Source organism: Salvelinus namaycush, unplaced genomic scaffold (genome assembly GCF_016432855.1).
Source record: "Salvelinus namaycush isolate Seneca unplaced genomic scaffold, SaNama_1.0 Scaffold484, whole genome shotgun sequence".
NCBI lineage: Eukaryota > Metazoa > Chordata > Actinopteri > Salmoniformes > Salmonidae > Salvelinus > Salvelinus namaycush.
Window position 1 is genome coordinate 135034 of NW_024061180.1, and position 22178 is coordinate 157211.

The 22178-nt window shown below is 42.9% G+C and overlaps 3 protein-coding genes across 3 annotated transcripts; 2 read left to right on the forward strand and 1 right to left on the reverse strand.

Annotated features, from left to right (window-relative positions):
* The first annotated feature begins 3172 nt into the window (after positions 1-3172).
* LOC120041593 (zona pellucida sperm-binding protein 3-like) lies at positions 3173-6576 on the forward strand. The gene is made up of 7 exons (XM_038986462.1): positions 3173-3718; positions 3886-3998; positions 4140-4240; positions 4332-4500; positions 6045-6156; positions 6266-6354; positions 6438-6576. The coding sequence occupies exons 1-7, from the start codon at positions 3173-3175 to the stop codon at positions 6574-6576; spliced, it is 1269 nt and encodes a 422-aa protein (XP_038842390.1).
* Positions 6577-8018: 1442 nt separating this feature from the next.
* Positions 8019-11016, reverse strand: LOC120041586 (inositol 1,4,5-trisphosphate receptor-interacting protein-like). The gene is made up of 2 exons (XM_038986455.1): positions 10936-11016; positions 8019-10518 (listed from the first exon to the last, which is right to left on the reverse strand). The coding sequence occupies exon 2, from the start codon at positions 10502-10504 to the stop codon at positions 8171-8173; it is 2334 nt and encodes a 777-aa protein (XP_038842383.1). The 5' UTR covers positions 10505-10518; positions 10936-11016; the 3' UTR covers positions 8019-8170.
* Positions 11017-20470: 9454 nt separating this feature from the next.
* On the forward strand, positions 20471-21750 carry LOC120041594 (calcium homeostasis modulator protein 1-like). The gene is made up of 2 exons (XM_038986463.1): positions 20471-21022; positions 21223-21750. The coding sequence occupies exons 1-2, from the start codon at positions 20471-20473 to the stop codon at positions 21748-21750; spliced, it is 1080 nt and encodes a 359-aa protein (XP_038842391.1).
* The last annotated feature ends 428 nt before the right edge of the window (positions 21751-22178 follow it).

Consider the following 22178-nt stretch of genomic DNA (forward strand, 5'->3'; position numbering starts at 1 on the left):
GCAAGTCGGTTAGGACATCTACTTTGTGCATGACACAAGTAATCTTTCCAACAATTGTTTACAGACAGATTATTTCACAACTCACTGTATCACAATTCCAGTGGGTCAGAAGTTTACATACACTAAATTGACTGTGCCTTTAAACAGCTTGGAAAATTCCAGAAAATTATGTCATGGCTTTAGAAGCTTCTGATAGGCTAATTGACATAATTTGAGTCAATTGGAGGTGTAGCTGTGGATGTATCTCAAGGCCTACCTTCAAAACTCAGTGCCTCTTTGCTTGAAAAAGAGGTAAAATCAAGCAAAATCAGCCAAGACCTCAGAAAAACAATTGTAGACCTCCACAAGTCTGATTCATCCTTGGGAGCAATTTACAAACGCCTGAAGGTACCACGTTCATCTGTACAAACAATAGTACATATAATAGTAGTATAAACACCATGGGACAACACAACCGTCAAACCGCTCAGGAAGGAGACGCGTTGTCTCCTAGAGATGAACGTACTTTGGTGCAAAAACTGCAAATCAATCCCAGAACAACAGCAAAGGACCTTGTGAAGATCCTGGAAGAAACAGGTACAAAAATATCTATATCCACAGTAAAACGAGTTCTATATCGACAGCAAGGAAGCCACTGCTCCAAAACTGCCATAAAAAAAGCCAGACTACGATTTGCAACTGCACATGGGGACAAAGATCGTACTTTTTGGAGAAATGTCCTCTAGTCTGATGAAACAAAAATAGAACTTTGGCCATAATGACCATCATTATGTTTGGAGGAAAAAGGGGGATGCTTGCAAGCCGAAGAACACCATCCCAACCGTGAAGCACAGGGGTGGCAGAATCATGTGGTGTGGATGCTTTGCTGCAAGGACTGGTGCACTTCACAAAATAGATGGCATCATGAGGTAGGAAATTTATGTGGATATATTGAAGCAACATTTCAAGACATCAGACAGGAAGTTAAAGCTTGGTCGCAAATGGGTCTTCCAAATGGACATTTACCCCAAGCATACTTCCAAAGTTGTGGCAAAATGGCTTAAGGACAACATAGTCAAGGTATTGGAGTGGCCATCACAAAGCCCTGACCTCAATCCCACAGACAATTTGTGAGAAGAACTGAAAAAGCGTGTGCGAGCAAGGAGGCCTACAAACCTGACTCAGTTACACCAGCTCTGTCAGGAGGAATGGTCCAGAATTCACTCAACTTATTGTGGGAAGCTTGTGGAAGGCTACCTGAAACGTTTGACCCAAGTTAAACAATTTAAAGGCAATGCTACAAAATACTAATTGAGTGTATGTAAACTTCTGACCCACTGGGAATGTAATGAAATAAATCAAATCTGAAATCATTCTCTCTGCTATTATTCTGACATTTCACATTCTTAAAATTAAGTGGGGATCCTGACTGACCTAAGACATGGCATTTTTACAAGGATTAAATGTCAGGAATTGTGAGAAACTGAGTTTAAATGTATTTGGCTAAGGTGTATGTAAACTTCCGACATCAGCTGTACATAGCTACCTCAGTTACCTCGTGCCCCTGCACATCGATTATGTACTGGTACTCCCTGTGTATTGTCATGTTATTTTTACTCGTTATTGTTATTCGTTATTCACTGTGCATTTATACCTCATGCCACTATTTTTATATATATATTTTTCTTCTACTAGAGTCCAGTTGGGGGCGGTAATGCAACATATTAGATGACAACCGCCATTAAACCCCACCGAAGACAAAGAAGAAGATGAAGACAAAGAAGAAGAGAACACCTTCTCTGTGAAGTGTGCGATAACTCAATTCGATGTAAAAAATGTAATTTTTAAAAAACTTTGGTAAAGGGTCACATCTACAAAACTTAGTGTTCTCTGTTCTCTGCCGGCCACTGGGCTTCCTCTCCTCGCCATATTTGGTGGGGAGCGGAAATTCCAACCGGATGCTTAAGATTTTATGGTGAAACATCTGGCTCCTTGTTCTCTCTGTGACGCAACATTGTGGCACCCATTGAGGCCATCTCATCTCCATTTTGAAGTAGCCCATTTTCTTATTCTACTACTTCTTTGAGTTGGTAAACAAACTGAGAGGGTGCATACTGCCACCTGGAGTGTATTGTTTGAACAAGTATAAAGCCAAGGTTGACGATTTACTTATACCAGCAGTTGGGTCGTTCCACGAAATGAGTGCCTTTTGCTTCCCTTTGATATTTTAAGTAGGGTGAAAATTGTGCACCAATATTGAATTTTAAAAGCCTGTTATATTAATTGAAGTGCCCTTTAATACAGACCACATGGATAATTTAATAAGCAGAATTTTATATGAATAATGACTTGCTAAAGTGTCAAAATTCCTAATTTTGACATGTGACTGTGCACCCTCTGACTTCTATGAAAGATTTTAAGATACTGTTGAAGAGGTAGGGTTTCAGATGTTTTCGGAAGATGTGTAGGGACTCTGCTGTCCTAGCTTCAGTTGGTTCCTGCTTAATACCAACAAAACCCACTTAATACCAACATTTCTCCAAGAGTCCACCATCATTGTAAAGCCCTAGTTATTTTGTTGCTTTGTTATTTTGTTGCTTTGACAAATTAAATTTCTGAAGATTATTATTAATTTAATGTGATTTAATATGCGTCTGTCCCTCATTTTAAGGTCAACTCTGAACTGAGCTCTCGTTTTAATGTAGTGAAACTATTTATTTTAAAATATTTATTTCAGAAGAAACATTTAACATATAATAGTCAAACTATAGTATAAAAGCAGTTGGGCTGGTTCTACTCTTTTGGCCCATTTTGTGGTGGAAAAGTCAGTGGGTCAAACATAATGTCAACCCTGTTACCCATAGATAGACAGGCTAGAAAGGTTTCAACAATAAAACCTTTTATTGAGAATCTTACTTTCAATTGCCCCTCCCTGTTGAACATAATAAACTTTCCCCGTCACAAGGCGATTTATGGCTGCTTTAAAATGAAATGATGATCATTTAACTTTTGAAAAACTGGGCCCTGGTGACTGCTGATTGGTTGATTCTGCTACTGATTAAAGTCAGCACCAGGTGTTGCAATTAGGGTGCTGTAGCTAGTATATAAAACACACAAGCAAATGGTGGTTCTCTCATACACCGTGTCACTGTTCTGGATTAGTTGAGAGAGAGATTTGGTGGTGAATGGCAAGATGGTGGTGAAATTGGTGCTTTTGCTTCTGAGTTACTCCTCTGCTTATGGTTTGTCAGGTAAGGGCTTCCCTTTAGCTGTTGATGACGGGAATGACACTGAAGTTCTGTGGGATGAGACGGAGCGACTGAGGCTTGATGACGAATCTGAACCCAAGGTCAGGTCTCGTTCCCAAATCGTGGCCACTCCCATGTTGGAGCATTCTCGTAAGCCAGACTATCTGAAGCTACCAGAATACATCCCTATTCGTGCTTCTGAGGACCAAGCCTATGTCTTCAAGCCTGAAGGGAAGTTCAGGCCGCTGCCCCTCTCAGTCAAGCACATCCTGCTGCCCACCCTATCTCCGCCCACCGCTCCTCCAGTTCACTCTAAGAAGGTTGAGGTCCTGTGCCACCTCGACAGGATTTATGTGAGAATCAGAAAAGACGCCTTCACCAACCCCGACGCCTGCAAGTACCTCAAACTCTGCAACTGCAAAGTCAACAAATCCACAGCGGAACACTACTACATGCTCTACAACATCAAAAGCTGTGGCTTCCGTAGAAAGGTTGGCTACCAATGCCATCAGAAATACAATCCCCTGTCACTCAGACATCACGTGTGCCATGAGTGATCCAGTCAAATTGCAATGGTCTGAAGGGATTGTATTTCCATGGCTTTAATGATTATTTTCAGATGTATTGGTGGCTTTTAGAGTTGTTTCTCCTATTCCAGTGTACCGCTGACTATATTTCCTACTCCAACGTGCTGAAGTACGAGCCAGAGGCCATAGGCGGTATTGTGAGGGAGTTGTCATTCTCTGTTCACATCGAATGCCGCTACAATCGGTAAACTACCACTTCATGATTTCACATTTGGTGGCTACGTTCCAATGTCCACACTAGCATATCCTATACATGGCTCCATACTAGGTAGTATGCTAGTTTGGATATTGAGTGTCTGACTGCACTAATGGCCATTTTCTGCAGGATCCACCACTCTTACAAGTTTGGCTTTCATCCTTGTTTGGCGGGGAAAGTCTTCAAGGCCCTTAAATCCAAGGTTGGAGTCACCCTCACGTCTTATGACGGTGCGTTGACTTGACAGATGTCACCTAAATCTGAATGCACTTGCAGTATTGTTTTCTATTAAAGAACCTTAACTCTATTCTTTCTCTTCAGAATCATGGAACAAGCTCACTGGAAATAAAGCCTATTTCATTGGACAACCAATGTACTTTGAGGCCAAAGTTCCCACTATTTCTTTGCATCGGCGGGTGTATATTAACAACTGTTACGTGACTGCTAGCCCAAACTCCACTCTCAAATACACTGTGGTCGACAACTATGGGTAAAACATCTTTGTTATAGAACTACAATTTCTTGGCCTGGTTTTGTCTTGTTCCTGGTAGTTAATTTCTTGTTAATTGGCTAGATTCCACAGCTGGGCAGTTTACACAGGCAGCCTAACTCAATTGTCCACTAATTGGTTGAAAGACCAATCACGTCGCGTCTTTTTCAGAACTTATCTGATTGGTCAAATTTAAGTTTGCAGTGGGAGTACAGCGCTTAGCATGTCTCCCAAAGGCTAAAGAAATTTCAGTTTGGGAAAATTGAGTTTTCAGGAGTCGGGTAATTGGTTAAGGGAAGAGGATTGGCGGGAAAGGTTGGAAAGACAGATGGCGGCAGAGGATGGGTTTGAATTTGACTCTAGCAATAACAGGGAAAGGGGTATGTCGAGGAAGACTGTCAATTTGAAAGTGGGCCAGACGCCAGTTCGAGTTATGGAGGTGAAATTGAAGGGCTAAAGGTTTGAGAAGCATGAGCCTTGTGTTGATGGACATGGTTATGATAAAGATGCATTTTGGTTTAGTGGGACTGAGATTTTGAAGAGGATGGAACCAGGTCTTTTGGCTGATCCATGGGTGGAAAAGAGGGTGTGCTTTTGAGTCGGTGAAGCTGACTTGTGATTGTGTTTCTTTAGATCAGAGGGAGCAGGTGCTCTGTGCAACACAACTAGTGTAGTCTTGCTTTGCGCACCATTGAAGGGAGTGATTTCTGGGGTAGCGTTAAGTGTGGAGGTGGTGCAATGGAAGTTGAAGATTCCTGTGTAGTTTGGTGTGACGCAGACACGGTGGCGAAACGGTAGTCACTGTCAGTCCTTTTGAGTCCGTCTTTAAGTGACAAGATCATGTTAGGATGTATCACTTATCCTGTTGGAGCTTTTGTGGCGAATCCACTGCTCTGTTTCAGCTGCAACATTTATGGTCATGTCGCAGTGTAGGAGGGAGATTCCAAGATGTGGTAGTGTGCAGAAGGGCAAGGGATAGAGGGTTGTTTAGTTTCGTTGGATAAAGTGGTCAACTGTAGGGTGCACATGTTGCTGGGGATCAGAAGTGTTCGGTGGCTAGTCAGACTAGTGCAGAAGGTGTCGCATGCTGAGGGAGTGAAGTAGAGAATGGGTCAAGGGTGAGCAATTCTGAGGATTCCTGTGAATGGGATGTCTGACAGCACAGAGGGATAGGCCAATGCGTGACATATGCTTCAGTAAGGTGCAGGGGACACGTGTAGCATGGTAGTGTCCTGTTCTCTCAGCCCGTTGGCCTGGGGAAGGATCAGATGAGGTTAAGTAGGGTAATATTCAGTGTATTTTTGGTTCCCTTTATCACAAAGTGTAATGGATCTATAATTCAGTTGGGGGTGGTAATGCAATATATTGGAAGCCAACTGCTGTTAAACCTCAACCAAGAGAAATCAGAACTGTCTGCCTGTGTAAACACAGCCCTAGTGTCTTAACTCAGTCCCTGGTTTACAAGGCGAGAATAAGACCCAGTGGGTGAACCTTGTCCCAATTTGGCGGGATTAGTGTTAAGTACACGATCTTCTCTTAACTAGATGCATGGTGGATGGCAAGAATACTGTCCAGTCAAAGTTCCTGTCACACACCACCAACAATGCTTTGAGGTTCACTATCGGAGCTTTCATCTTCCAGGGCCTGGACAATCAGGTCTGACTCATGTGCATCTCCAAACAACTAATCATGATGGGTTGATTCTTTAATACTATAGGCCTACAGTAATGCACCTTAGGAAGAACGTACATTTATTTTCTTCCAGAAACTCCACTTGCACTGTGAAATAACTACGGGGAAAGTCACTCCAACTCCAAGTTCCAAGTCCTGCAACTATGGCACAAAGACTAAAAAGTAGGTTCACCTGAGTGATTGACTTGAGTTCTGAGGGACTCCTTGCTATGAGGGTTAACCAATATTTATTGTGATTGTCCTAGGTGGGTGGAACTGGGTGGCGATGCTGCGGTTTGCTCATGCTGTGTCGGTTCTTGTCCTTCTCTACAACCCTCCGGTGAGCATGTAGGTCTGGCTCATGACCAGTCATGTCTTCTCATTGTCACCAACCCTTTCATCTGAGTGCATTAGAAGGGAATGGGAAGCCATTTTGAGGACTTAACGCGGGCATGCATTCATACCACCATTTTATATTTTACATTGTGTTTTGTTTGACCGTAATCTGTGGAAAATGCAATACTGATCTGATAACGCTCATAGCTCACGCACGAACTGTGACCAGTCATTTTATGACGATGGCCCATGACGAACATGCTGAAGATAAAACATGGAGCATGGAAACCTTCAACGACGGGGCTACTTAAGGTACTCAGTCCCTCTGCTTAATTCTTAAGAATGTTTAATTGGTATCTTAATATATGAGCACAAATTTCTGAAAATAATAGCTTTTCCCTCATGGTTTTAGGTGCTGTTGGGAGGGTTTGATGAGCAGTGGACAATTATTTTGATAAAATAAACTTTTTAAACAATCATGTGTATTGAGTTCATTCAAAATGGCTGCAGAGGTCCAGGCAGAACTGGGTTCAAATATTATTACATTTGATTACTTTCAGACATACATATTTGGTGATTTATTTGAAGTAGTTGAATATTGGAATGTGTTTGGAAATGCACTTGGAAATGTATGTAATTTTAAAATCCCCAAATATATAAATCCAACATGGAAACTTAATTTCATGAGCTGAAATGAAAGAACCCAGAAATGTTCCATACGTATAAAGCTTAGTTCAAGTGTTCACATTTGTTGAAATCCATATTTGAGCATTTCTCCTTTGCCAAGATACTCCATCACCCTGGCAGGTGTGGCAAATCAAGAAGCTGATTAAATGGCATGATCATTACACAGGTGGACCTTCTGATGGGAACAAAAGGCCACTATGAAATATGCAGTTGTCACAAGACCACAGATGTCTAAATTGAGGGAGTGTGCAACTGGTATGCTGACTGCAGAGATGTCCAGAGCTTTTGCCAGAATGGTAATTTCACTACCATAAACTACCGCACATTTTAGAGGACTGGGCATTGTCTAACCGGCCTCACAACTGCAGACCACGAGTAACTATTCCAGCCCGGGACCTTAACATCAGCTTCTTCACCTGTAGGATCATCGGAGACCAGCCACTCAGACAGCTGATGCAACTGGTGTAATGAAGCCCTCTTGTGGGGGAAACTCATTGTGATTGGCTGGGCCTGGCTCTGCCTAGCACCCAAGTTGGTGGGTGTGGGAAGGCCCACCATGGCTGTGCTCCTGCCCAGTCCTGTGAAATGTGTACATTAGGGCTTAATGTATTTCAATTTACTGATTTCCTTATGAACTGTAACTTAGTAAAAAAAATTATTTCAGTGTATATACTCCCACGCAGTTGAACCCAGGTCTGTTCGGTATTTGGAAATATTTCTACTCTTTCAAATAGGAAATTATTTCAATGTTTCCAATGTAGTTTTGGCCCACATTTAGAAAATTCAAAAGTATTTCAGGTTACTTTAAAATAAGCATTTATTTGGGTATGGGTGGTGGGGTGGAACTTTTCTGTTGCATTTTAACATGATCACTTAAGCATGTGTTTCCTCATGATGCCTCTCTGCATTTGAGAATGTCATTGTAGATTTGGCATCTCTTTACAGTTAACTGTCCAGTATCAACCTTTAAAATTGTTCAACACTCAATACCAGTGGAAGTTTTGTCTAGACCATTGCATTCCTTTGGCTTTGGCAAATACTCCTGTATCAGCATGGAAGAGTTCCTGAGCATCTCTTGCAAGTGCTTTACAGTCTTGGTGTAGCTGCCATTTTGTACCCCAAGAGGGCGGAAGAGGTTTACAGGCTCTGCATCACTAAATACAGCAGGGAGTCCAATCTCACTTGGAACCAGAGGTTTTCCAATAAAGCTGTGAAGCAACTTCCTGCCCTGCAGGCTATTTTCTAGGAAGCTCAACGCATCACGTAATCTGCTACCCAAGTGTTCAGGGTACCAGTCAGAAGGCTTTTTACTCAAAATCAAGTGAATTAACACTGTTTTGAAGTGTTGATCTGTAAGGATACTTCTGCCTGTGAGGCCCGTTTGCTTTTTGTGAAGGAACGCTACAATTCCAAGGCAGTGAATGTGGCAGGAGTTTTCAGGCAGGTGATTGGTCAGATACTTCAGGAAGTGGTCCTCGTAAGTGGTCAATGAGAGGCTCCAGTATGTGTCCAAGGAGTTGTTCCTAGGTGGGGTGGAAGGAGAAATGGTGAAATAAGCTTCAGTGTCTTTGAGTTTAACCACGGGAGCCATATCGAAGGTTATCACTTTCCCTGATCTAAATCGAACCATCAGAGCTCCTGGGGCATCCATATTGTGAAATGTCAGCTCAAATTCATATTTGTGGGATATCTGTCCCCAAGCTTTTCTAATCGTGGTCTGGAACCATTTGGTAACCTGGGTTTTGGCCAGGTAAGGGGTGTGTTTCGAGCAAAGAGCACTATCCAATACATCAGTGACTTTCACCACTTTGACTTTCTCATTGTCACAACACAGCAGGCATAGCATATCATCATCTCCTATGGCAGCTGTGTGACATGGGCAGCCATTTTGGTTCACACCACCATCCACCATTTTGACTCTACCACAGCCCTCCATTTCAGGTGGCATATCATCAATAGCCTGGTTACACCAGAGTTGAAACTGGAAACTGTATGGCTCTAACGGGGCAATGGGGACTATGATGTCACACACAAGGGAACTGATCCTGCCCTCTACCACAAAGTCTTCAATCACCATGCCAACCTCCACATCACTCATGCTCCTCATGGCTTCTAATAGGTCATTAGCAAAACCCTCCACAAACTCAGTCACCCTCCAGCTCTCATTGGGTGAGACTTTGACACATTTGTCGTAAAAACGGTTGAGTGTATCACAGTCCGGTAGCGGAACTTCAGCCGAGAGGTTTTTCACGACAGAGATGTCTTCCATATCCTCCTGAAGGATCTCTCCTGGATGGAGCTTCTTCTGTGAACGTCTTCTGAAGAATTTAATGGAGAAATGAACAAAAGAGATGAGGGAGTAGGCGTTCCATAGGTACCAGGTGTAGTCGCTCTCAGAGTCTATGATATTAGTGACATGCTCCTGCTGCTGGTCATCCTTTGATGATTCACTGAGAATCGGTGTCTCTTCCTGGTTTGTGTTATATTGTTCTGTGAGATGTTGCTGGTCGTCTGACTTTCTGAGGTTAGGTGGTACTTTTACTTCCTGATGTGTGTTAGACGGCTGGTCTGTGAGATGCTCTTGCTGGTTCCCCTCTGATGATGTTCTGAAGATGGGTGACACCTCCTGTTCTGCTTCCTGGTCTGTTTTAGATTGCTGTTGGTCGACCTGAGACTCTTCCTGACGCTCTGGTGATGTCTGTTGGTCACTATGGCAACTACCAGTCGGGACCTCTTGTGGCCACTGTTGATGGACATTCGCCATGTCCTTGTCCAAGTGGTACAGTTTCTTGTCATTGTGAGATGCCTCTGTGTCTGAAGCAGGCTGCTCTTGGTCGTTTCCTTGTGAAAGGGTTAATGATAGGCTGAGGTCAATGGTAGACTGTTCCTTGTCCTCTGGTGAGAGGTTTTGCTCTGTCTTAGGTACATCTTGGTGTACTTGTGAAAGCTTATGGTCAATGTGAGATCCCTCCTCTTTCTCTTCATCTTTCTCCTCTTTGTTCTCTTGAGAATGTTTCTGTTCGATAAGAGTCTCTTCCAAGCCCTTTTGATAATGGTTCTGGTCGATTTGATAGACCTGCTGTACTTCAAGTTGTAAGGGTTTTTGGTCGATGGGCCCTTCCTCTTGGGTTACCAGTGGTGCCACTTCCTGTTCCAGCTTTGCCCTCTCCCTCTGCAGCCAATCTTCACGCTCCTGCATGCCCATTATGTGACCATCCTGCTCCTGAACCTGTCCTGTTCTGTCCTCTCTGGGGATGGGATACAGTAGACTAACTGCCAGCACAAACACCCGGAGAAAGGTATCTTGCATCCTTAACGTTGTCTCTGTGGAGTAGAATAAGACACATGAAAAATGTCAGTTTCTATTCTATGATATCCATGTTGATATATATCTATTTTCCCATCCTTCTCATTCAAAATGCACGTGAAGTCCAATATGAGATTTTAACGTACAGTATGATAAATTATACCAAACCTTCGATGGGTGCATCAGTGTGCACAATGAAATCAAAGGTGCAGGTAGTTTCTGTGAAATTCTGATTTAGCAGAAATCCATAACGATCTATCCTATCAGTTGAAAAACGACAATGCTAAGCATAAAGAACAGTGAGTGGATGAGAGACCGAGATGGGGACTTCCTTGTTGGCTCGAAAGCATCTAACTTTTGATAAATTCATTCAGTATGCACACAAAACAGCATTATTTCTCAATCAAAATAAAAGTTGCAATAATAACACTTACCTGACTGGAGTAAGTAGTCTGGTTGTACATTTAGTTGTACTCGGCAATGGTCGTTATGGATGTACCGTAGAGGAGGAAACGAAAAAGAGATCCTTGCACAGCAACACTGCTGTCTCTTCCTATTTTAGTTGCAGCTGTAGGTTGACTTATTTCCTGAGTGAGTACCCTGCCCATGTGCTGTGGCTGTGCGACACTTTCCTCTGCAATACACAGAGCAAACCGGATAGCGCACACTTCCTCTACTGTTCAGATAAGAATCAGGGTCATCAGACACAACACAGCAGGGCCAAGTATAGAGGTACTGTACATACAGTCGCTTGTGAACGGATTCACATTTTGCAATCTACACAACCTACTCCACATTTTGAAAGTGAATTACAGAACATTTTCCAAATAATTATATATATCTTTTTAAAACACCCCAAGGACTTTTGGCAGCCAATACAGCTATGAATGGTTTTGAATAAGATTATACCAACTTTAAACAACTCCTAGGGCAGCGGTTCCCAAACTAGGGGTGCACGTTTTGGGTTTTGCCCTAGCGCTACACAGCTGCTTCAAATAATCAAAGTTTGATGATAAGTTTACTATTTGAATCAGCTGTATAATGCTAAGACAAAATCCCAAATGTGCACCCCTTGGGGTCCCCAGGACCGAGTTTGGGAAACGCTGTCTTAGGGCAACATTTATCCATTGTTTTTGTCAAAATTGCTCAAGCTCAGTAAATTGAGTTGTAATTCATTGATGGACAGCAATATTCATACCTTGTCTCTGAAATGTAAGTCAGGACTGAGGCTGGAACACTCAACACCTCTTGGAAAGCTATTCTGGTGTGTCTTTTGCATAGAAAATTGTGTAATTGCCCCACTGAAAAATACAACTCTATCCCAGAGTTTTAAGAAGAGTGAGGTATGTATTCCTCTAACTTTTTACCTGGGTTTTGCTCCTTTCATATTTATTTTGATCCTGACAAACTCCCCAGCCCCTGCCGGTGGCAAGCATACACATAACATGATGCTGCCACCACAAAAAGTTTAAATACAATGGCACATAGAGGCAGATCTGACTCGTTATCTCAATGTCAATGACGTCAGCATGCTTTTACATGCTAGTGTCAACATTATTTTTTATATACATATATTATCCATTGACGGTAAAGTATTTGAATATGCACAAAAGGGGAGAAAAATAAATAAGAGTTTGCTTTTAAATGCAGTAATCCCTCCCAAAATGTGGAAAATGTTCTATAGTTGTTCTTTCACTTTGGAAATGTGGAGTAGATTGTTACATTGGTAGGAAAAAATCCTATGTAATATAATAAAACATACAAAAATTGTCAGTAAAATCTGAAGACTTTGACTTGTAAGGTAGAATGGTTCAACTTGTCACAAGTGTGACAATGAGCCTCCATTGCTTATTATGCATGCTTCTACCTTGCTAATTGAATGATTGCTCCTGTAATTGGCGCTGGAGAGGATGGCTGCCGTTTCATGGGCTCTTAAACCAACCATGCAAAAAAGAAATCTCGCATTTTTCGTAACTTATTTTGTACATAATGTTGCTGCTACCGTCTCTTATGACCAAAAAGAGCTTCTGGAAATCAGAACAGCGATTACTCACATTGAACTGGGTGAAGAATTTCTCTTTAATGAGTCGGAGGAGAGGGATTTACTCCAGACACACAAACAGGCCCTCATCCCCATCATTCGCACGAGGAAGAGACGGCAAAGATATTGCGGAAAGAGTTAGGGGTGCCTTGTGAGGATCCGGCGACGAGTGGCTAATCTGCCCTTGCCATCCGTATTACTGGAAAATAAATTGGACAAGCTAAAAGCACGTATATCCTACCAACGGGACATTTAATAACTGTGATATGTTATCTTTCACCGAGTCGTAGCTGAACGACGGCATGAATAGAAGAGTATCTCATGATAAGCTGTAGACCACACTATCTACCTAGAGAGTTTTCATCTGTATTTTTCATAGCTGTCTATATACCACTACAGACTGATGTTGGCACTAAGACCGCACTCAATGAGCTGTATACCACCATAAGCAAACAGGAAAACGCTCATCCAGAGGTGGCGCGCCTAGTGGTCGGGGACTTTAATGCAGGGAAACTTAAATCCGTTTTACCTCATTTCTATCAACATGTTAAATGTGCAACCAGAGGGAAAAGAACTCTAGACCACCTTTACTCCACACACAGAAACACGTACAAAGCACTCTCTCGCCCCCCATTTGTCAAATCTGGCCATAATTCTAAATTAAAGCAGGAAGCACCAGTGACTCGGTCAATAAAAAAGTGGTCAGATGAAGCAGATGCTAAGCTAAAGGACTGTTTTGCTAGCACAGACTGGAATATGTTCTGGGATTCTTCCGATTGCAATGAGGAGTACACATCAGTCACCGGCTTCATCAATAAGTGCATCGATGACGTCATCCCCACAGTGACCGTACGTACATACCCCAACCAGAAGCGATGGATTACAGGCAACAGCCACACTGAGCTAAAGGGTAGAGCTGCCGCTTTCAAGGAGCGGGACTCTAACCTGGAAGTTTATAAGAAATCCCGCTATGTCCTCCGACGAACCATCAAACAGGCAAAGCGTTAATACAGGACTAAGATTTAATCATACTACACCGGCTCTGACGCTCATCGGATGTGGCAGGGCTTGCAAACTATCACAGGCACTTCAAGGCAAGTAACACTGAAACAGGCATGAGAGCACCAGCTATTCCGAACAACTGTGTGATCACACTCTCCGCAGCCGATGTGAGTAAGACCTTTAAACAGGGTGACATTCACAAAGCCGCAGGGCCAGACGGATTACCAGGACGTGTACTCCAAGCATACGCTGACCAACTGGGAAGTGTCTTCACTAACATGTTCAACCTCTCCCTGTCTGAGTCTGTAATACCAACATGTTTCAAGCAGACCACCATCGTCCCTGTGCCCAAGAACACTAAGGTAACCTTCCTAAATGACTACCGACCCATAGCACTCATGTCTGAGTGGCTCACATCAACACCATTATCCCAGAAACCTTAGACCCACTCCAATTTGCATACCGCCCCGACAGATCCACAGATGATGCAATCTCTATTGCACGCCACACTGCCCTTTCACACATTGACCAAAGAAACACCTATGTGAGAATGCTATTCATTGACTACAGCTCAGTGTTCAAAACCCTAGTACCCTCATAGCTCATCACTAAGCTAAGGACACTGGGACTAAACACTTCCCTTTGCAACTGGATCCTGGACTTCCTGACGGGCCGCCCCCAGCTGGTAAGGGTAGGTAACAATACATCCGCCACGCTGATCCTTAACACAGGTGCCCCACAGGGGTGCGTGCTCAGTCCCCTCCTGTACCCCCTGTTCACTCATGACTGCACGGCCAGGCACGACTCCAACACCATCATTAAGTTTGCGGATGACACAACAGCGGTAGGTCTGATCACCAGCAACGACGAGACAGCATATAGGGAGGAGGTCAGAGACCTGGTCGTGTGGTGCCAGAACAACAACCTCTCCCTCAACGTGATCAAGACTAAGGAGATGATTGTGGACTACAGGAAAAGGAGGACCAGCATGCCCCCATTCTCAGCGACGGGGCTGTGTGAAGCAGGTTGAGAGCTTCAAGTTCCTTGGTGTCCACATCACCAACAAACAAACATGGTTCAAGCACACCAAGACAGTCGTGAAGAGGGCACGACAACCTATTCCCCCTCAGGAGATTGAAAAGATTTGGCATGGGTCCTTAGATCCTCAAAAGGTTCTACAGCTGCACCATCGAGCTCATCCTGACTGGTGGCATCACTGCCTGGTATGGCAACTGCTCGGCGCTAAAAATTGTCAGACACCAGCCACCCTAGTCATAGACTGTTCTCTCTGCTACCGCACGGCAAGTGGTACCGGAGTGCCAAATCTAGGTCTAAGAGGCTTCTAAACAGCTTCAACCCCCAAGCCATAAGACTACTGAACATCTAATCAAATGGCTACCCAGACTACTTGCATTGACCCCCCCCCCCCCCCCCCCCCCTCTTTTACACTGCTGCTACTTTCTGTTATTATCTATGCATAAGTGACTTTAACCCACATGTGTATATATACCTCAATTACATCGACACCGGTGACTGTACCGGTACCCCCTGTATATAGCCTCGCTATAGTTATTTTACTGCTGCTCTTTAATTATTTGTTACTTTATTTCTTATTTATTTAGGTATTTTTCTTAACTGCATTGTTGGTTAAGGGCTTGTAAGTATGCATTTCACTGTAAGGTCTACACCTGTTGTATTCGGCGCATGAGACAAATACAATTTGATTTAATTTCAGTGGTTGACTGTTTCTTTAAATAGGGTCTCTTTTTTTTAAGGTATGGCCACAAGGGGGAAAGGTGCAGGTAAGGGGAAATTGCCTTGTGGCCTTTTAGTGTCTGACTGACTCAGTTTTTAGACAATATATTTAAAGTATCATGATTTGAAATTGAATTAAAGTTTAGGTAGTGATTCCCTTGACCCTGCACCAAAACCAGTTTTTGTTTGTATATTTCACTGTGTTATCCTGTGTACTCTTTGACCAGGCTTAAAAGATAGTCTGAGGTTTTGACTAATGGTGAAGGAGAAAATAATACAACCTGTTGACTTTATTTATCCACTCAACCCAAACTTTAAGAACCTGCATGTGTGTTAGGCGTAGCTCCCCGTGCGTTTGTTTAAACCTGGAGTGGTGTAGGTTCGGCTAAACTTAATTCTCTACTGCCTCACAGACCTTTTCCTTTATATGTACTTTTGACCTTGAGCTTCATGTACATGAGGAAGCAGAGACAACTATAGACGTATCTCAAGTAGGATACGATAGGAACAGGAGCTCAAGCAGTAGAAAATGTGAGGTGCCGGTACTCAGCTCCAGTGAGCTCCTGCCCAAGTCAGGCACTGCAGATGATACAGGTATGATGATGGGAATTCGCATGACGATACTGGCATTCAGTAGATTTGTTCTTTGCATGTGTTATCACCAGTATATGTCTAGGCGCTCTTGTTCGGGCACAGATCGATGTCCGTGCGATGAGCATGCGAGCAAACCTTCTAGCTGTGGGGAAACCAGACAACTGGCTAACGTCAACATGACACGCCCACTAACCAATGAGTGGCTATCATGTATACAGAATGTGCACAGTAGAACACGTGGCTGTACCACCTGCACTACAGTATTCTAAAACCGAATGTTCTTCCTGCCTTATCGTCACAGTAGCTATTCTGAGTGAGACACAATGGTAGTAGAATGTTATTGTTACCATGTTTATCTCTTTAGTTAGTCAATGGATGACTCAAATCGATTTGGACTTTAGATTTTATTCATTCAAAAGCACACGTTCTTGCTTAATTTCTGAAAATGCTTCAATATGTTCCTTTCTTCCATGTTTCTGATTTTATTTTCTCTGAAATCGTTGATCAACCATCATTTAAAAAGCCGGGGAGAAGACAGTTTTCTTCCAAAGTTCTCAAGTCTGCCACATCCTTCTGTGGCTATCAGAGTAAATCCAGAGTAAACTGAACTTCGTTTGAGTAAATTCCTTTGCCGTCTGTAGGAAGATTCTACTACTGATATACACTGCTCAAAAAAATAAAGGGAACACTTAAACAGCACAATGTAACTCCAAGTCAATCACACTTCTGTGAAATCAAACTGTCCACTTAGGAAGCAACACTGATTGACAATACATTTCACATGCTGTTGTGCAAATGGAATAGACAAAAGGTGGAAATTATAGGCAATTAGCAAGACACCCCCAATAAAGGAGTGATTCTGCAGGTGGTGACCACAGACTACTTCTCAGTTCCTATGCTTCCTGGCTGATGTTTTGGTCACTTTTGAATGCTGGCGGTGCTTTCACTCTAGTGGTAGCATGAGACGGAGTCTACAACCCACACAAGTAGCTCAGGTAGTGCAGCTCATCCAGGATGGCACATCAATGCGAGCTGTGGCAAAAAGGTTTGCTGTGTCTGTCAGCGTAGTGTCCAGAGCATGGAGGCGCTACCAGGAGACAGGCCAGTACATCAGGAGACGTGGAGGAGGCCGTAGGAGGGCAACAACCCAGCAGCAGGACCGCTACCTCCGCCTTTGTGCAAGGAGGAGCAGGTGGAGCACTGCCAGAGCCCTGCAAAATGACCTCCAGCAGGCCACAAATGTGCATGTGTCTGGGCTTACAGCCCAACACCGTGCAGGACGTTTGGCATTTGCCAGAGAACACCAAGATTGGCAAATTCGCCACTGGCGCCCTGTGCTCTTCACAGATGAAAGCAGGTTCACACTGAGCACATCACAGACGTGACAGAGTCTGGAGACGCCGTGGAGAACGTTCTGCTGCCTGCAACATCCTCCAGCATGACCGATTTGGCGGTGGGTCAGTCATGGTGTGGGGTGGCATTTCTTTGGGTGCCGCACAGCCCTCCATGTGCTAGCCAGAGGTAGCCTGACTGCCATTAGGTACCGAAATGAGATCCTCAGACCCCTTGTGAGACCATATGCTGGTGCGGTTGGCCCTGGGTTCCTCCTAATGCAAGACAATGCTAGACCTCATGTGGCTGGAGTGTGTCAGCAGTTCCTGCAAGAGGAAGGCATTGATGCTATGGACTGGCCCGCCCGTTCCCCAGACCTGAATCCAATTGAGCACATCTGCGACATCATGTCTTGCTCCATCCACCAACGCCACGTTGCACCACAGACTGTCCAGGAGTTGGCGGATGCTTTAGTCCAGGTCTGGGAGGAGATCACTCAGGAGACCATCCGCCACCTCATCAGGAGCATGCCCAGGCGTTGTAGGGAGGTCATACAGGCACGTGGAGGCCACACACACTACTGAGCCTCATTTTGACTTGTTTTAAGGACATTACATCAAAGTTGGATCAGCCTGTAGTGTGGTTTTCCACTTTAATTTTGAGTGTGACTCCAAATCCAGACCTCCATGGGTTGATAAATTTGATTTCCATTGATAATTTTTGTGTGATTTTGTTGTCAGCACATTCAACTATGTAAAGAAAAAAGTATTTAATAAGAATATTTCATTCATTCAGATCTAGGATGTGTTATTTTAGTGTTCCCTTTATTTTTTTGAGCAGTGTACATCTAAAGCTACTGGTAGTGGTGGAAAAAGTACTCAATTGTCATACTTGAGTAGAAGTTAAGATACTTTAATAGAAAATTACTCAGGTAAAAGGGAGTCACCCAGTAAAATACTACTTGAGTAAAAGTTAAAGTATTTGGTTTTAAATATACACAAGTATCAAAAGTAAATGTACTTTATCAAAAGTAAAAGTATAAACCATTTCAAATGTATTATATTAAGCAAACCAGACAGCACCATTTTTATTTAATTTTTTATTGGCGGATATCCAGGGGGACGCTCAGACATAATTTACAAATGAAGCATTTGTGTTTAGAGAGTCAGATCAAAGGCAGTATGGATGACCAGGGATGTTCTCTTGATAAGTGTGCGAATTGGACCGTTTTCCTGTCAAAATGTAATGAGTACTTTTGGGTGTCAGGGAAAATGTATGGTGTAAAAAGTACATTATTTTCTTTAGGAATGTAGTAAAGTAAAAATTGTCAAAAATATAAATAGTATTTTCAAGTATTTTTACTTAAGTACTTTACACTACTGGATAGCAGGACAACACCAGATAATAGTAATATATCATTATGTGATGCCATGAGTAGAATAATAGAATATTCCATGTTTTTGATCATACCCTCACATTAACAATGCTGTTCAAACAAAAGCTAACAATGTATGGAAAATGACTTGTGTCCCACAATAGGGGACTAAACACAAGCTTTTATATGGTCCTGTGTGGTATGAACTGGTATTAGCTAGCTTTAACTGGTTTGTCCGGCTGTGCCTCATTCTCCTAGGTGCAGTTGGATGCCACATAAAGCCCATTACTATTGTATAGGTAAGACTCAACACAGGAAGGCAGGCCAAAGGATGCCTAAACCTTATGTAATATGGTAAAAGTCACATGTGACTAAGGATATAAAAGATGACAGCAGTATACTGTATGTGTACTGGTATAATTAATTATAAAGTAATGGATTTGGTCTATAAATAATATTGTTAAATACAGAGATGCCAGTCACATCACTGTGATTCCCAAGTGGAAACAGTGATTCATTAATCTGTGAACAAATATTTCAGAGAGAATAACCCAGATCATTTGAATGGGCTGAAACTATTTTTGCATCTCAGCTGTGGGAATTTCAGCTGTGTCACTCTGGTTAGAGACAGAAAACCACCTCATCCTGTCCAGACAACTGCAAATAGACATATCAAACCTCTTCTTTATATGAATATAGGCATATAAAGGTAGACCAAAAAAATGCATTTCACAGACCGACATATAGTAGAATAAAAATACAATAAATATTAGTTGCTCTAGTTTGAGGTGGTTCTCACCTCTTCTTGAAAGTCATGAGTCATTAGTGTCTTATGGCAGACTCACGTCTGCAAAGCAGTAGCCGTAGCCCAAGTGTTTTCTAGGGCCTGTAACATGTTTGCTCTTGGGACAATGGCGAGGGGGAGATGGGAAACCTGTTACATCAGTACAACAGAGAAAGGAGTGCAGGTGCCTTCACAGGGAGGGGCCTAGCTGATGACAGATGACGTGACCTTGCCTTTGCTTTCTACCATTCTACATCCCCATAGACTGTTCTTGAAGGGTTGAGTGAGCATCAGAATCAACAATATTCCAAAAGTACCTGGAGAACTATTTGCCATACATTTTCAGCCTTATCATCATTTGAGCTCAATGAACTTGAACTTGATTTAATCAAAGACTGCATACTAGAAAGAGGAGAGTTGGTATACCAAGAGGTTTGGCAAAGCTGGAGTGTATCAAGAGAAGTTGAAGAAATATTTGTGATCGTCCATTTGTTGACTTATCATCATTTGAGATTATTTCATCACCTGTATACTTGGAAGAGGAGAAAGGCCTATTGTGACGTAAGTAGCCCTTTTTATCAGTTACTTAGATTATCAATTTCTCACTGTCTATTTTGTTAAGTCTTTTTCAGTCTTTTTCAATAATTTATTGCTTGCTGGAAAGAAACTGAACATGGATTTACCTGTCAATAAAAATAAGTCCTTCTTGAATGATTTGTGAGCTCTTCAGACACTCAAACCATTGATGTTTCATTATAAAGCAGTGGGAGATTGATTAAATTGTTTAGTCAGTACTGCTTGTAAACAACATCTTCATTTACTTCTTCGTCTACATTTTATGAGTTGCAAATGTACACAGACACGGGGCTACACGATTTCTCCAACATCAAATGACTGAGTGCCTTTCACATGTTGGGCCCCGTCACATTTTTTGTTGTTGTTGAATTCTAACATCTGCCTCTGTGTTTTCCCACAGATTTGAATACTTCAGAGGCACCACTATCAAATTGATTTCCATCAACTGGATCCATCTTTTTCTACAGATCTCAGTACATTTAAAAAGGCACCGCCAGCAGACCAATCAAGATGGATAAGTTCCGTATGATGTTCCAGTTTCTCCAATCCAACCAGGAGTCCTTTATGAACGGCATCTGTGGTATCATGGCCCTAGCTAGCGCCCAGCTCTACTCAGCCTTCGAGTTTAGCTGCCCTTGTATCCCAGAGTACAACTACGCCTATGGGATTGGACTACTGGTTACCCCACCTATATGGTTCTTCCTACTAGGGTTCGTGTTGAATAACAATGTTTCGATGTTAGCTGAGGAGTGGAAAAGACCGACAGGGAAGAGGGTGAAGGATCCGACGATCCTTCGTTACATGTTCGTTTCGATCACGCAGCGGTCCTTGATCGCGCCCATGGTGTGGATATCTGTGACTCTTATGGACGGGAAGAGCTTCCTGTGTGCGTTCAGCGTCAACTTGGACATTCATCAGTTTGGGAATTCTACCCTCATTGATGGAATGACGGAAGTGGAGATTGTTAAATTGTTAGCGAAGATTCCATGCAAGAATATCTTCAATCAGCCCGAGGTGATATCGAGAGAAGCGGCATCGAGATATATCAAGTGTATATCCCAGGTAAGTTGTCGTTGGTAGTTTCCATATTCACCTAGTTCACATTTAGGTGCAGACAATCTCTTTCAAAATAACTGTTGTGTTAAATCCATTGTACATCAGTTGTCCAACCTAAGTGTGAACCGGGCCATTGGTTCAAAGTACGTTTGTTGTAGTGGTAAAGCAAGGTCTTTGTTTACGTATTATCATGTGTTTCCCTGTAGGCGTTTGGCTGGGTATTCCTGCTGCTGATGACCTTAGCAGCCTTCATGATACGAGCCATCCGACCTTGCTTCACCCAAGCTGCCTTCCTCAAGACCAAATACTGGTCTCACTACGTCGACGTCGAACGCAAGCTCTTCGACGAGACGTGCAAGGAGCACGCCAAGACCTTCGCCAAGGTCTGCATCCAGCAGTACTTCGAGAGCATCAGCGGCGACATGCGCAGCTTCCACAAGCACCGGTCAAGCAAAGATGATAGCGACGACGATGATGATGACAAGAAGAAGAGCGACGAGGACAAGCTTCTCGGGATCCGCGACCAGGACGATATGAATAAAGTTCTGTGGAATTGGCACACGTGCAAGCCGCCTCTGGCACTGAGGAAGGAACAGCTGGATGGAGAATCCCATGAAGGGCTCATACCAAATGGAGATGTCCATGGAGTCAGTGGAGGGCCAAATGGATATGCTAACGGTCACGCTCCCGATTTGCCCAAGAGGGAATGGGCGGCATACTACAGCAAAGTTTGAACATTTCAAAAGAGGAAAAAGCACCATTCACTGTAGCATGGATATTAAGCACTGATTGACTATTTAGACTGACAAGACTGATTGTCCTTTAAGATTTAGACTGTGGTTTATAGATAGAATTGAAGTCCTTTGTGTGGTGTGATCATTTATAATAATGAATATTTTGATGGAGGGCTTAGTTGGAAATGTTTCCTGGCATCCAACATCAAACCCTCCCACATTGGCACTTTTGTTGTTCCTTGGTTTCAGGATGGTTAACTGTATTTTTTGTTAGAGTACCCAAAGGGGGAACCTTACTTGAGTTTTTGTACATAATGTGTCAGATATGTCATGATGATGTACAGTCTGTTTGTTGTTATTATTGCTATGTGTAGACTTTTGAAAAATTCTTTATCGATTAAACCAAACATCAAATGGCTCCTTGTAGA

Bases quoted from the DNA above. Each gene is read 5' to 3' on its own strand.
- LOC120041594 (XM_038986463.1), top strand. From the start codon at position 20,471: ATGGATAAGTTCCGTATGATGTTCCAGTTTCTCCAATCCAACCAGGAG. The intron at 21,023-21,222 runs GTAAGTTGTCGT...GTTTCCCTGTAG, and splicing joins ATATCAAGTGTATATCCCAG to GCGTTTGGCTGGGTATTCCT.
- LOC120041586 (XM_038986455.1), bottom strand. From the start codon at position 10,504: ATGCAAGATACCTTTCTCCGGGTGTTTGTGCTGGCAGTTAGTCTACTG.
- LOC120041593 (XM_038986462.1), top strand. From the start codon at position 3,173: ATGGTGGTGAAATTGGTGCTTTTGCTTCTGAGTTACTCCTCTGCTTAT. The intron at 3,719-3,885 runs GTTGGCTACCAA...CTCCTATTCCAG, and splicing joins GCTGTGGCTTCCGTAGAAAG to TGTACCGCTGACTATATTTC. The intron at 6,355-6,437 runs GTAGGTTCACCT...TGATTGTCCTAG, and splicing joins TATGGCACAAAGACTAAAAA to GTGGGTGGAACTGGGTGGCG.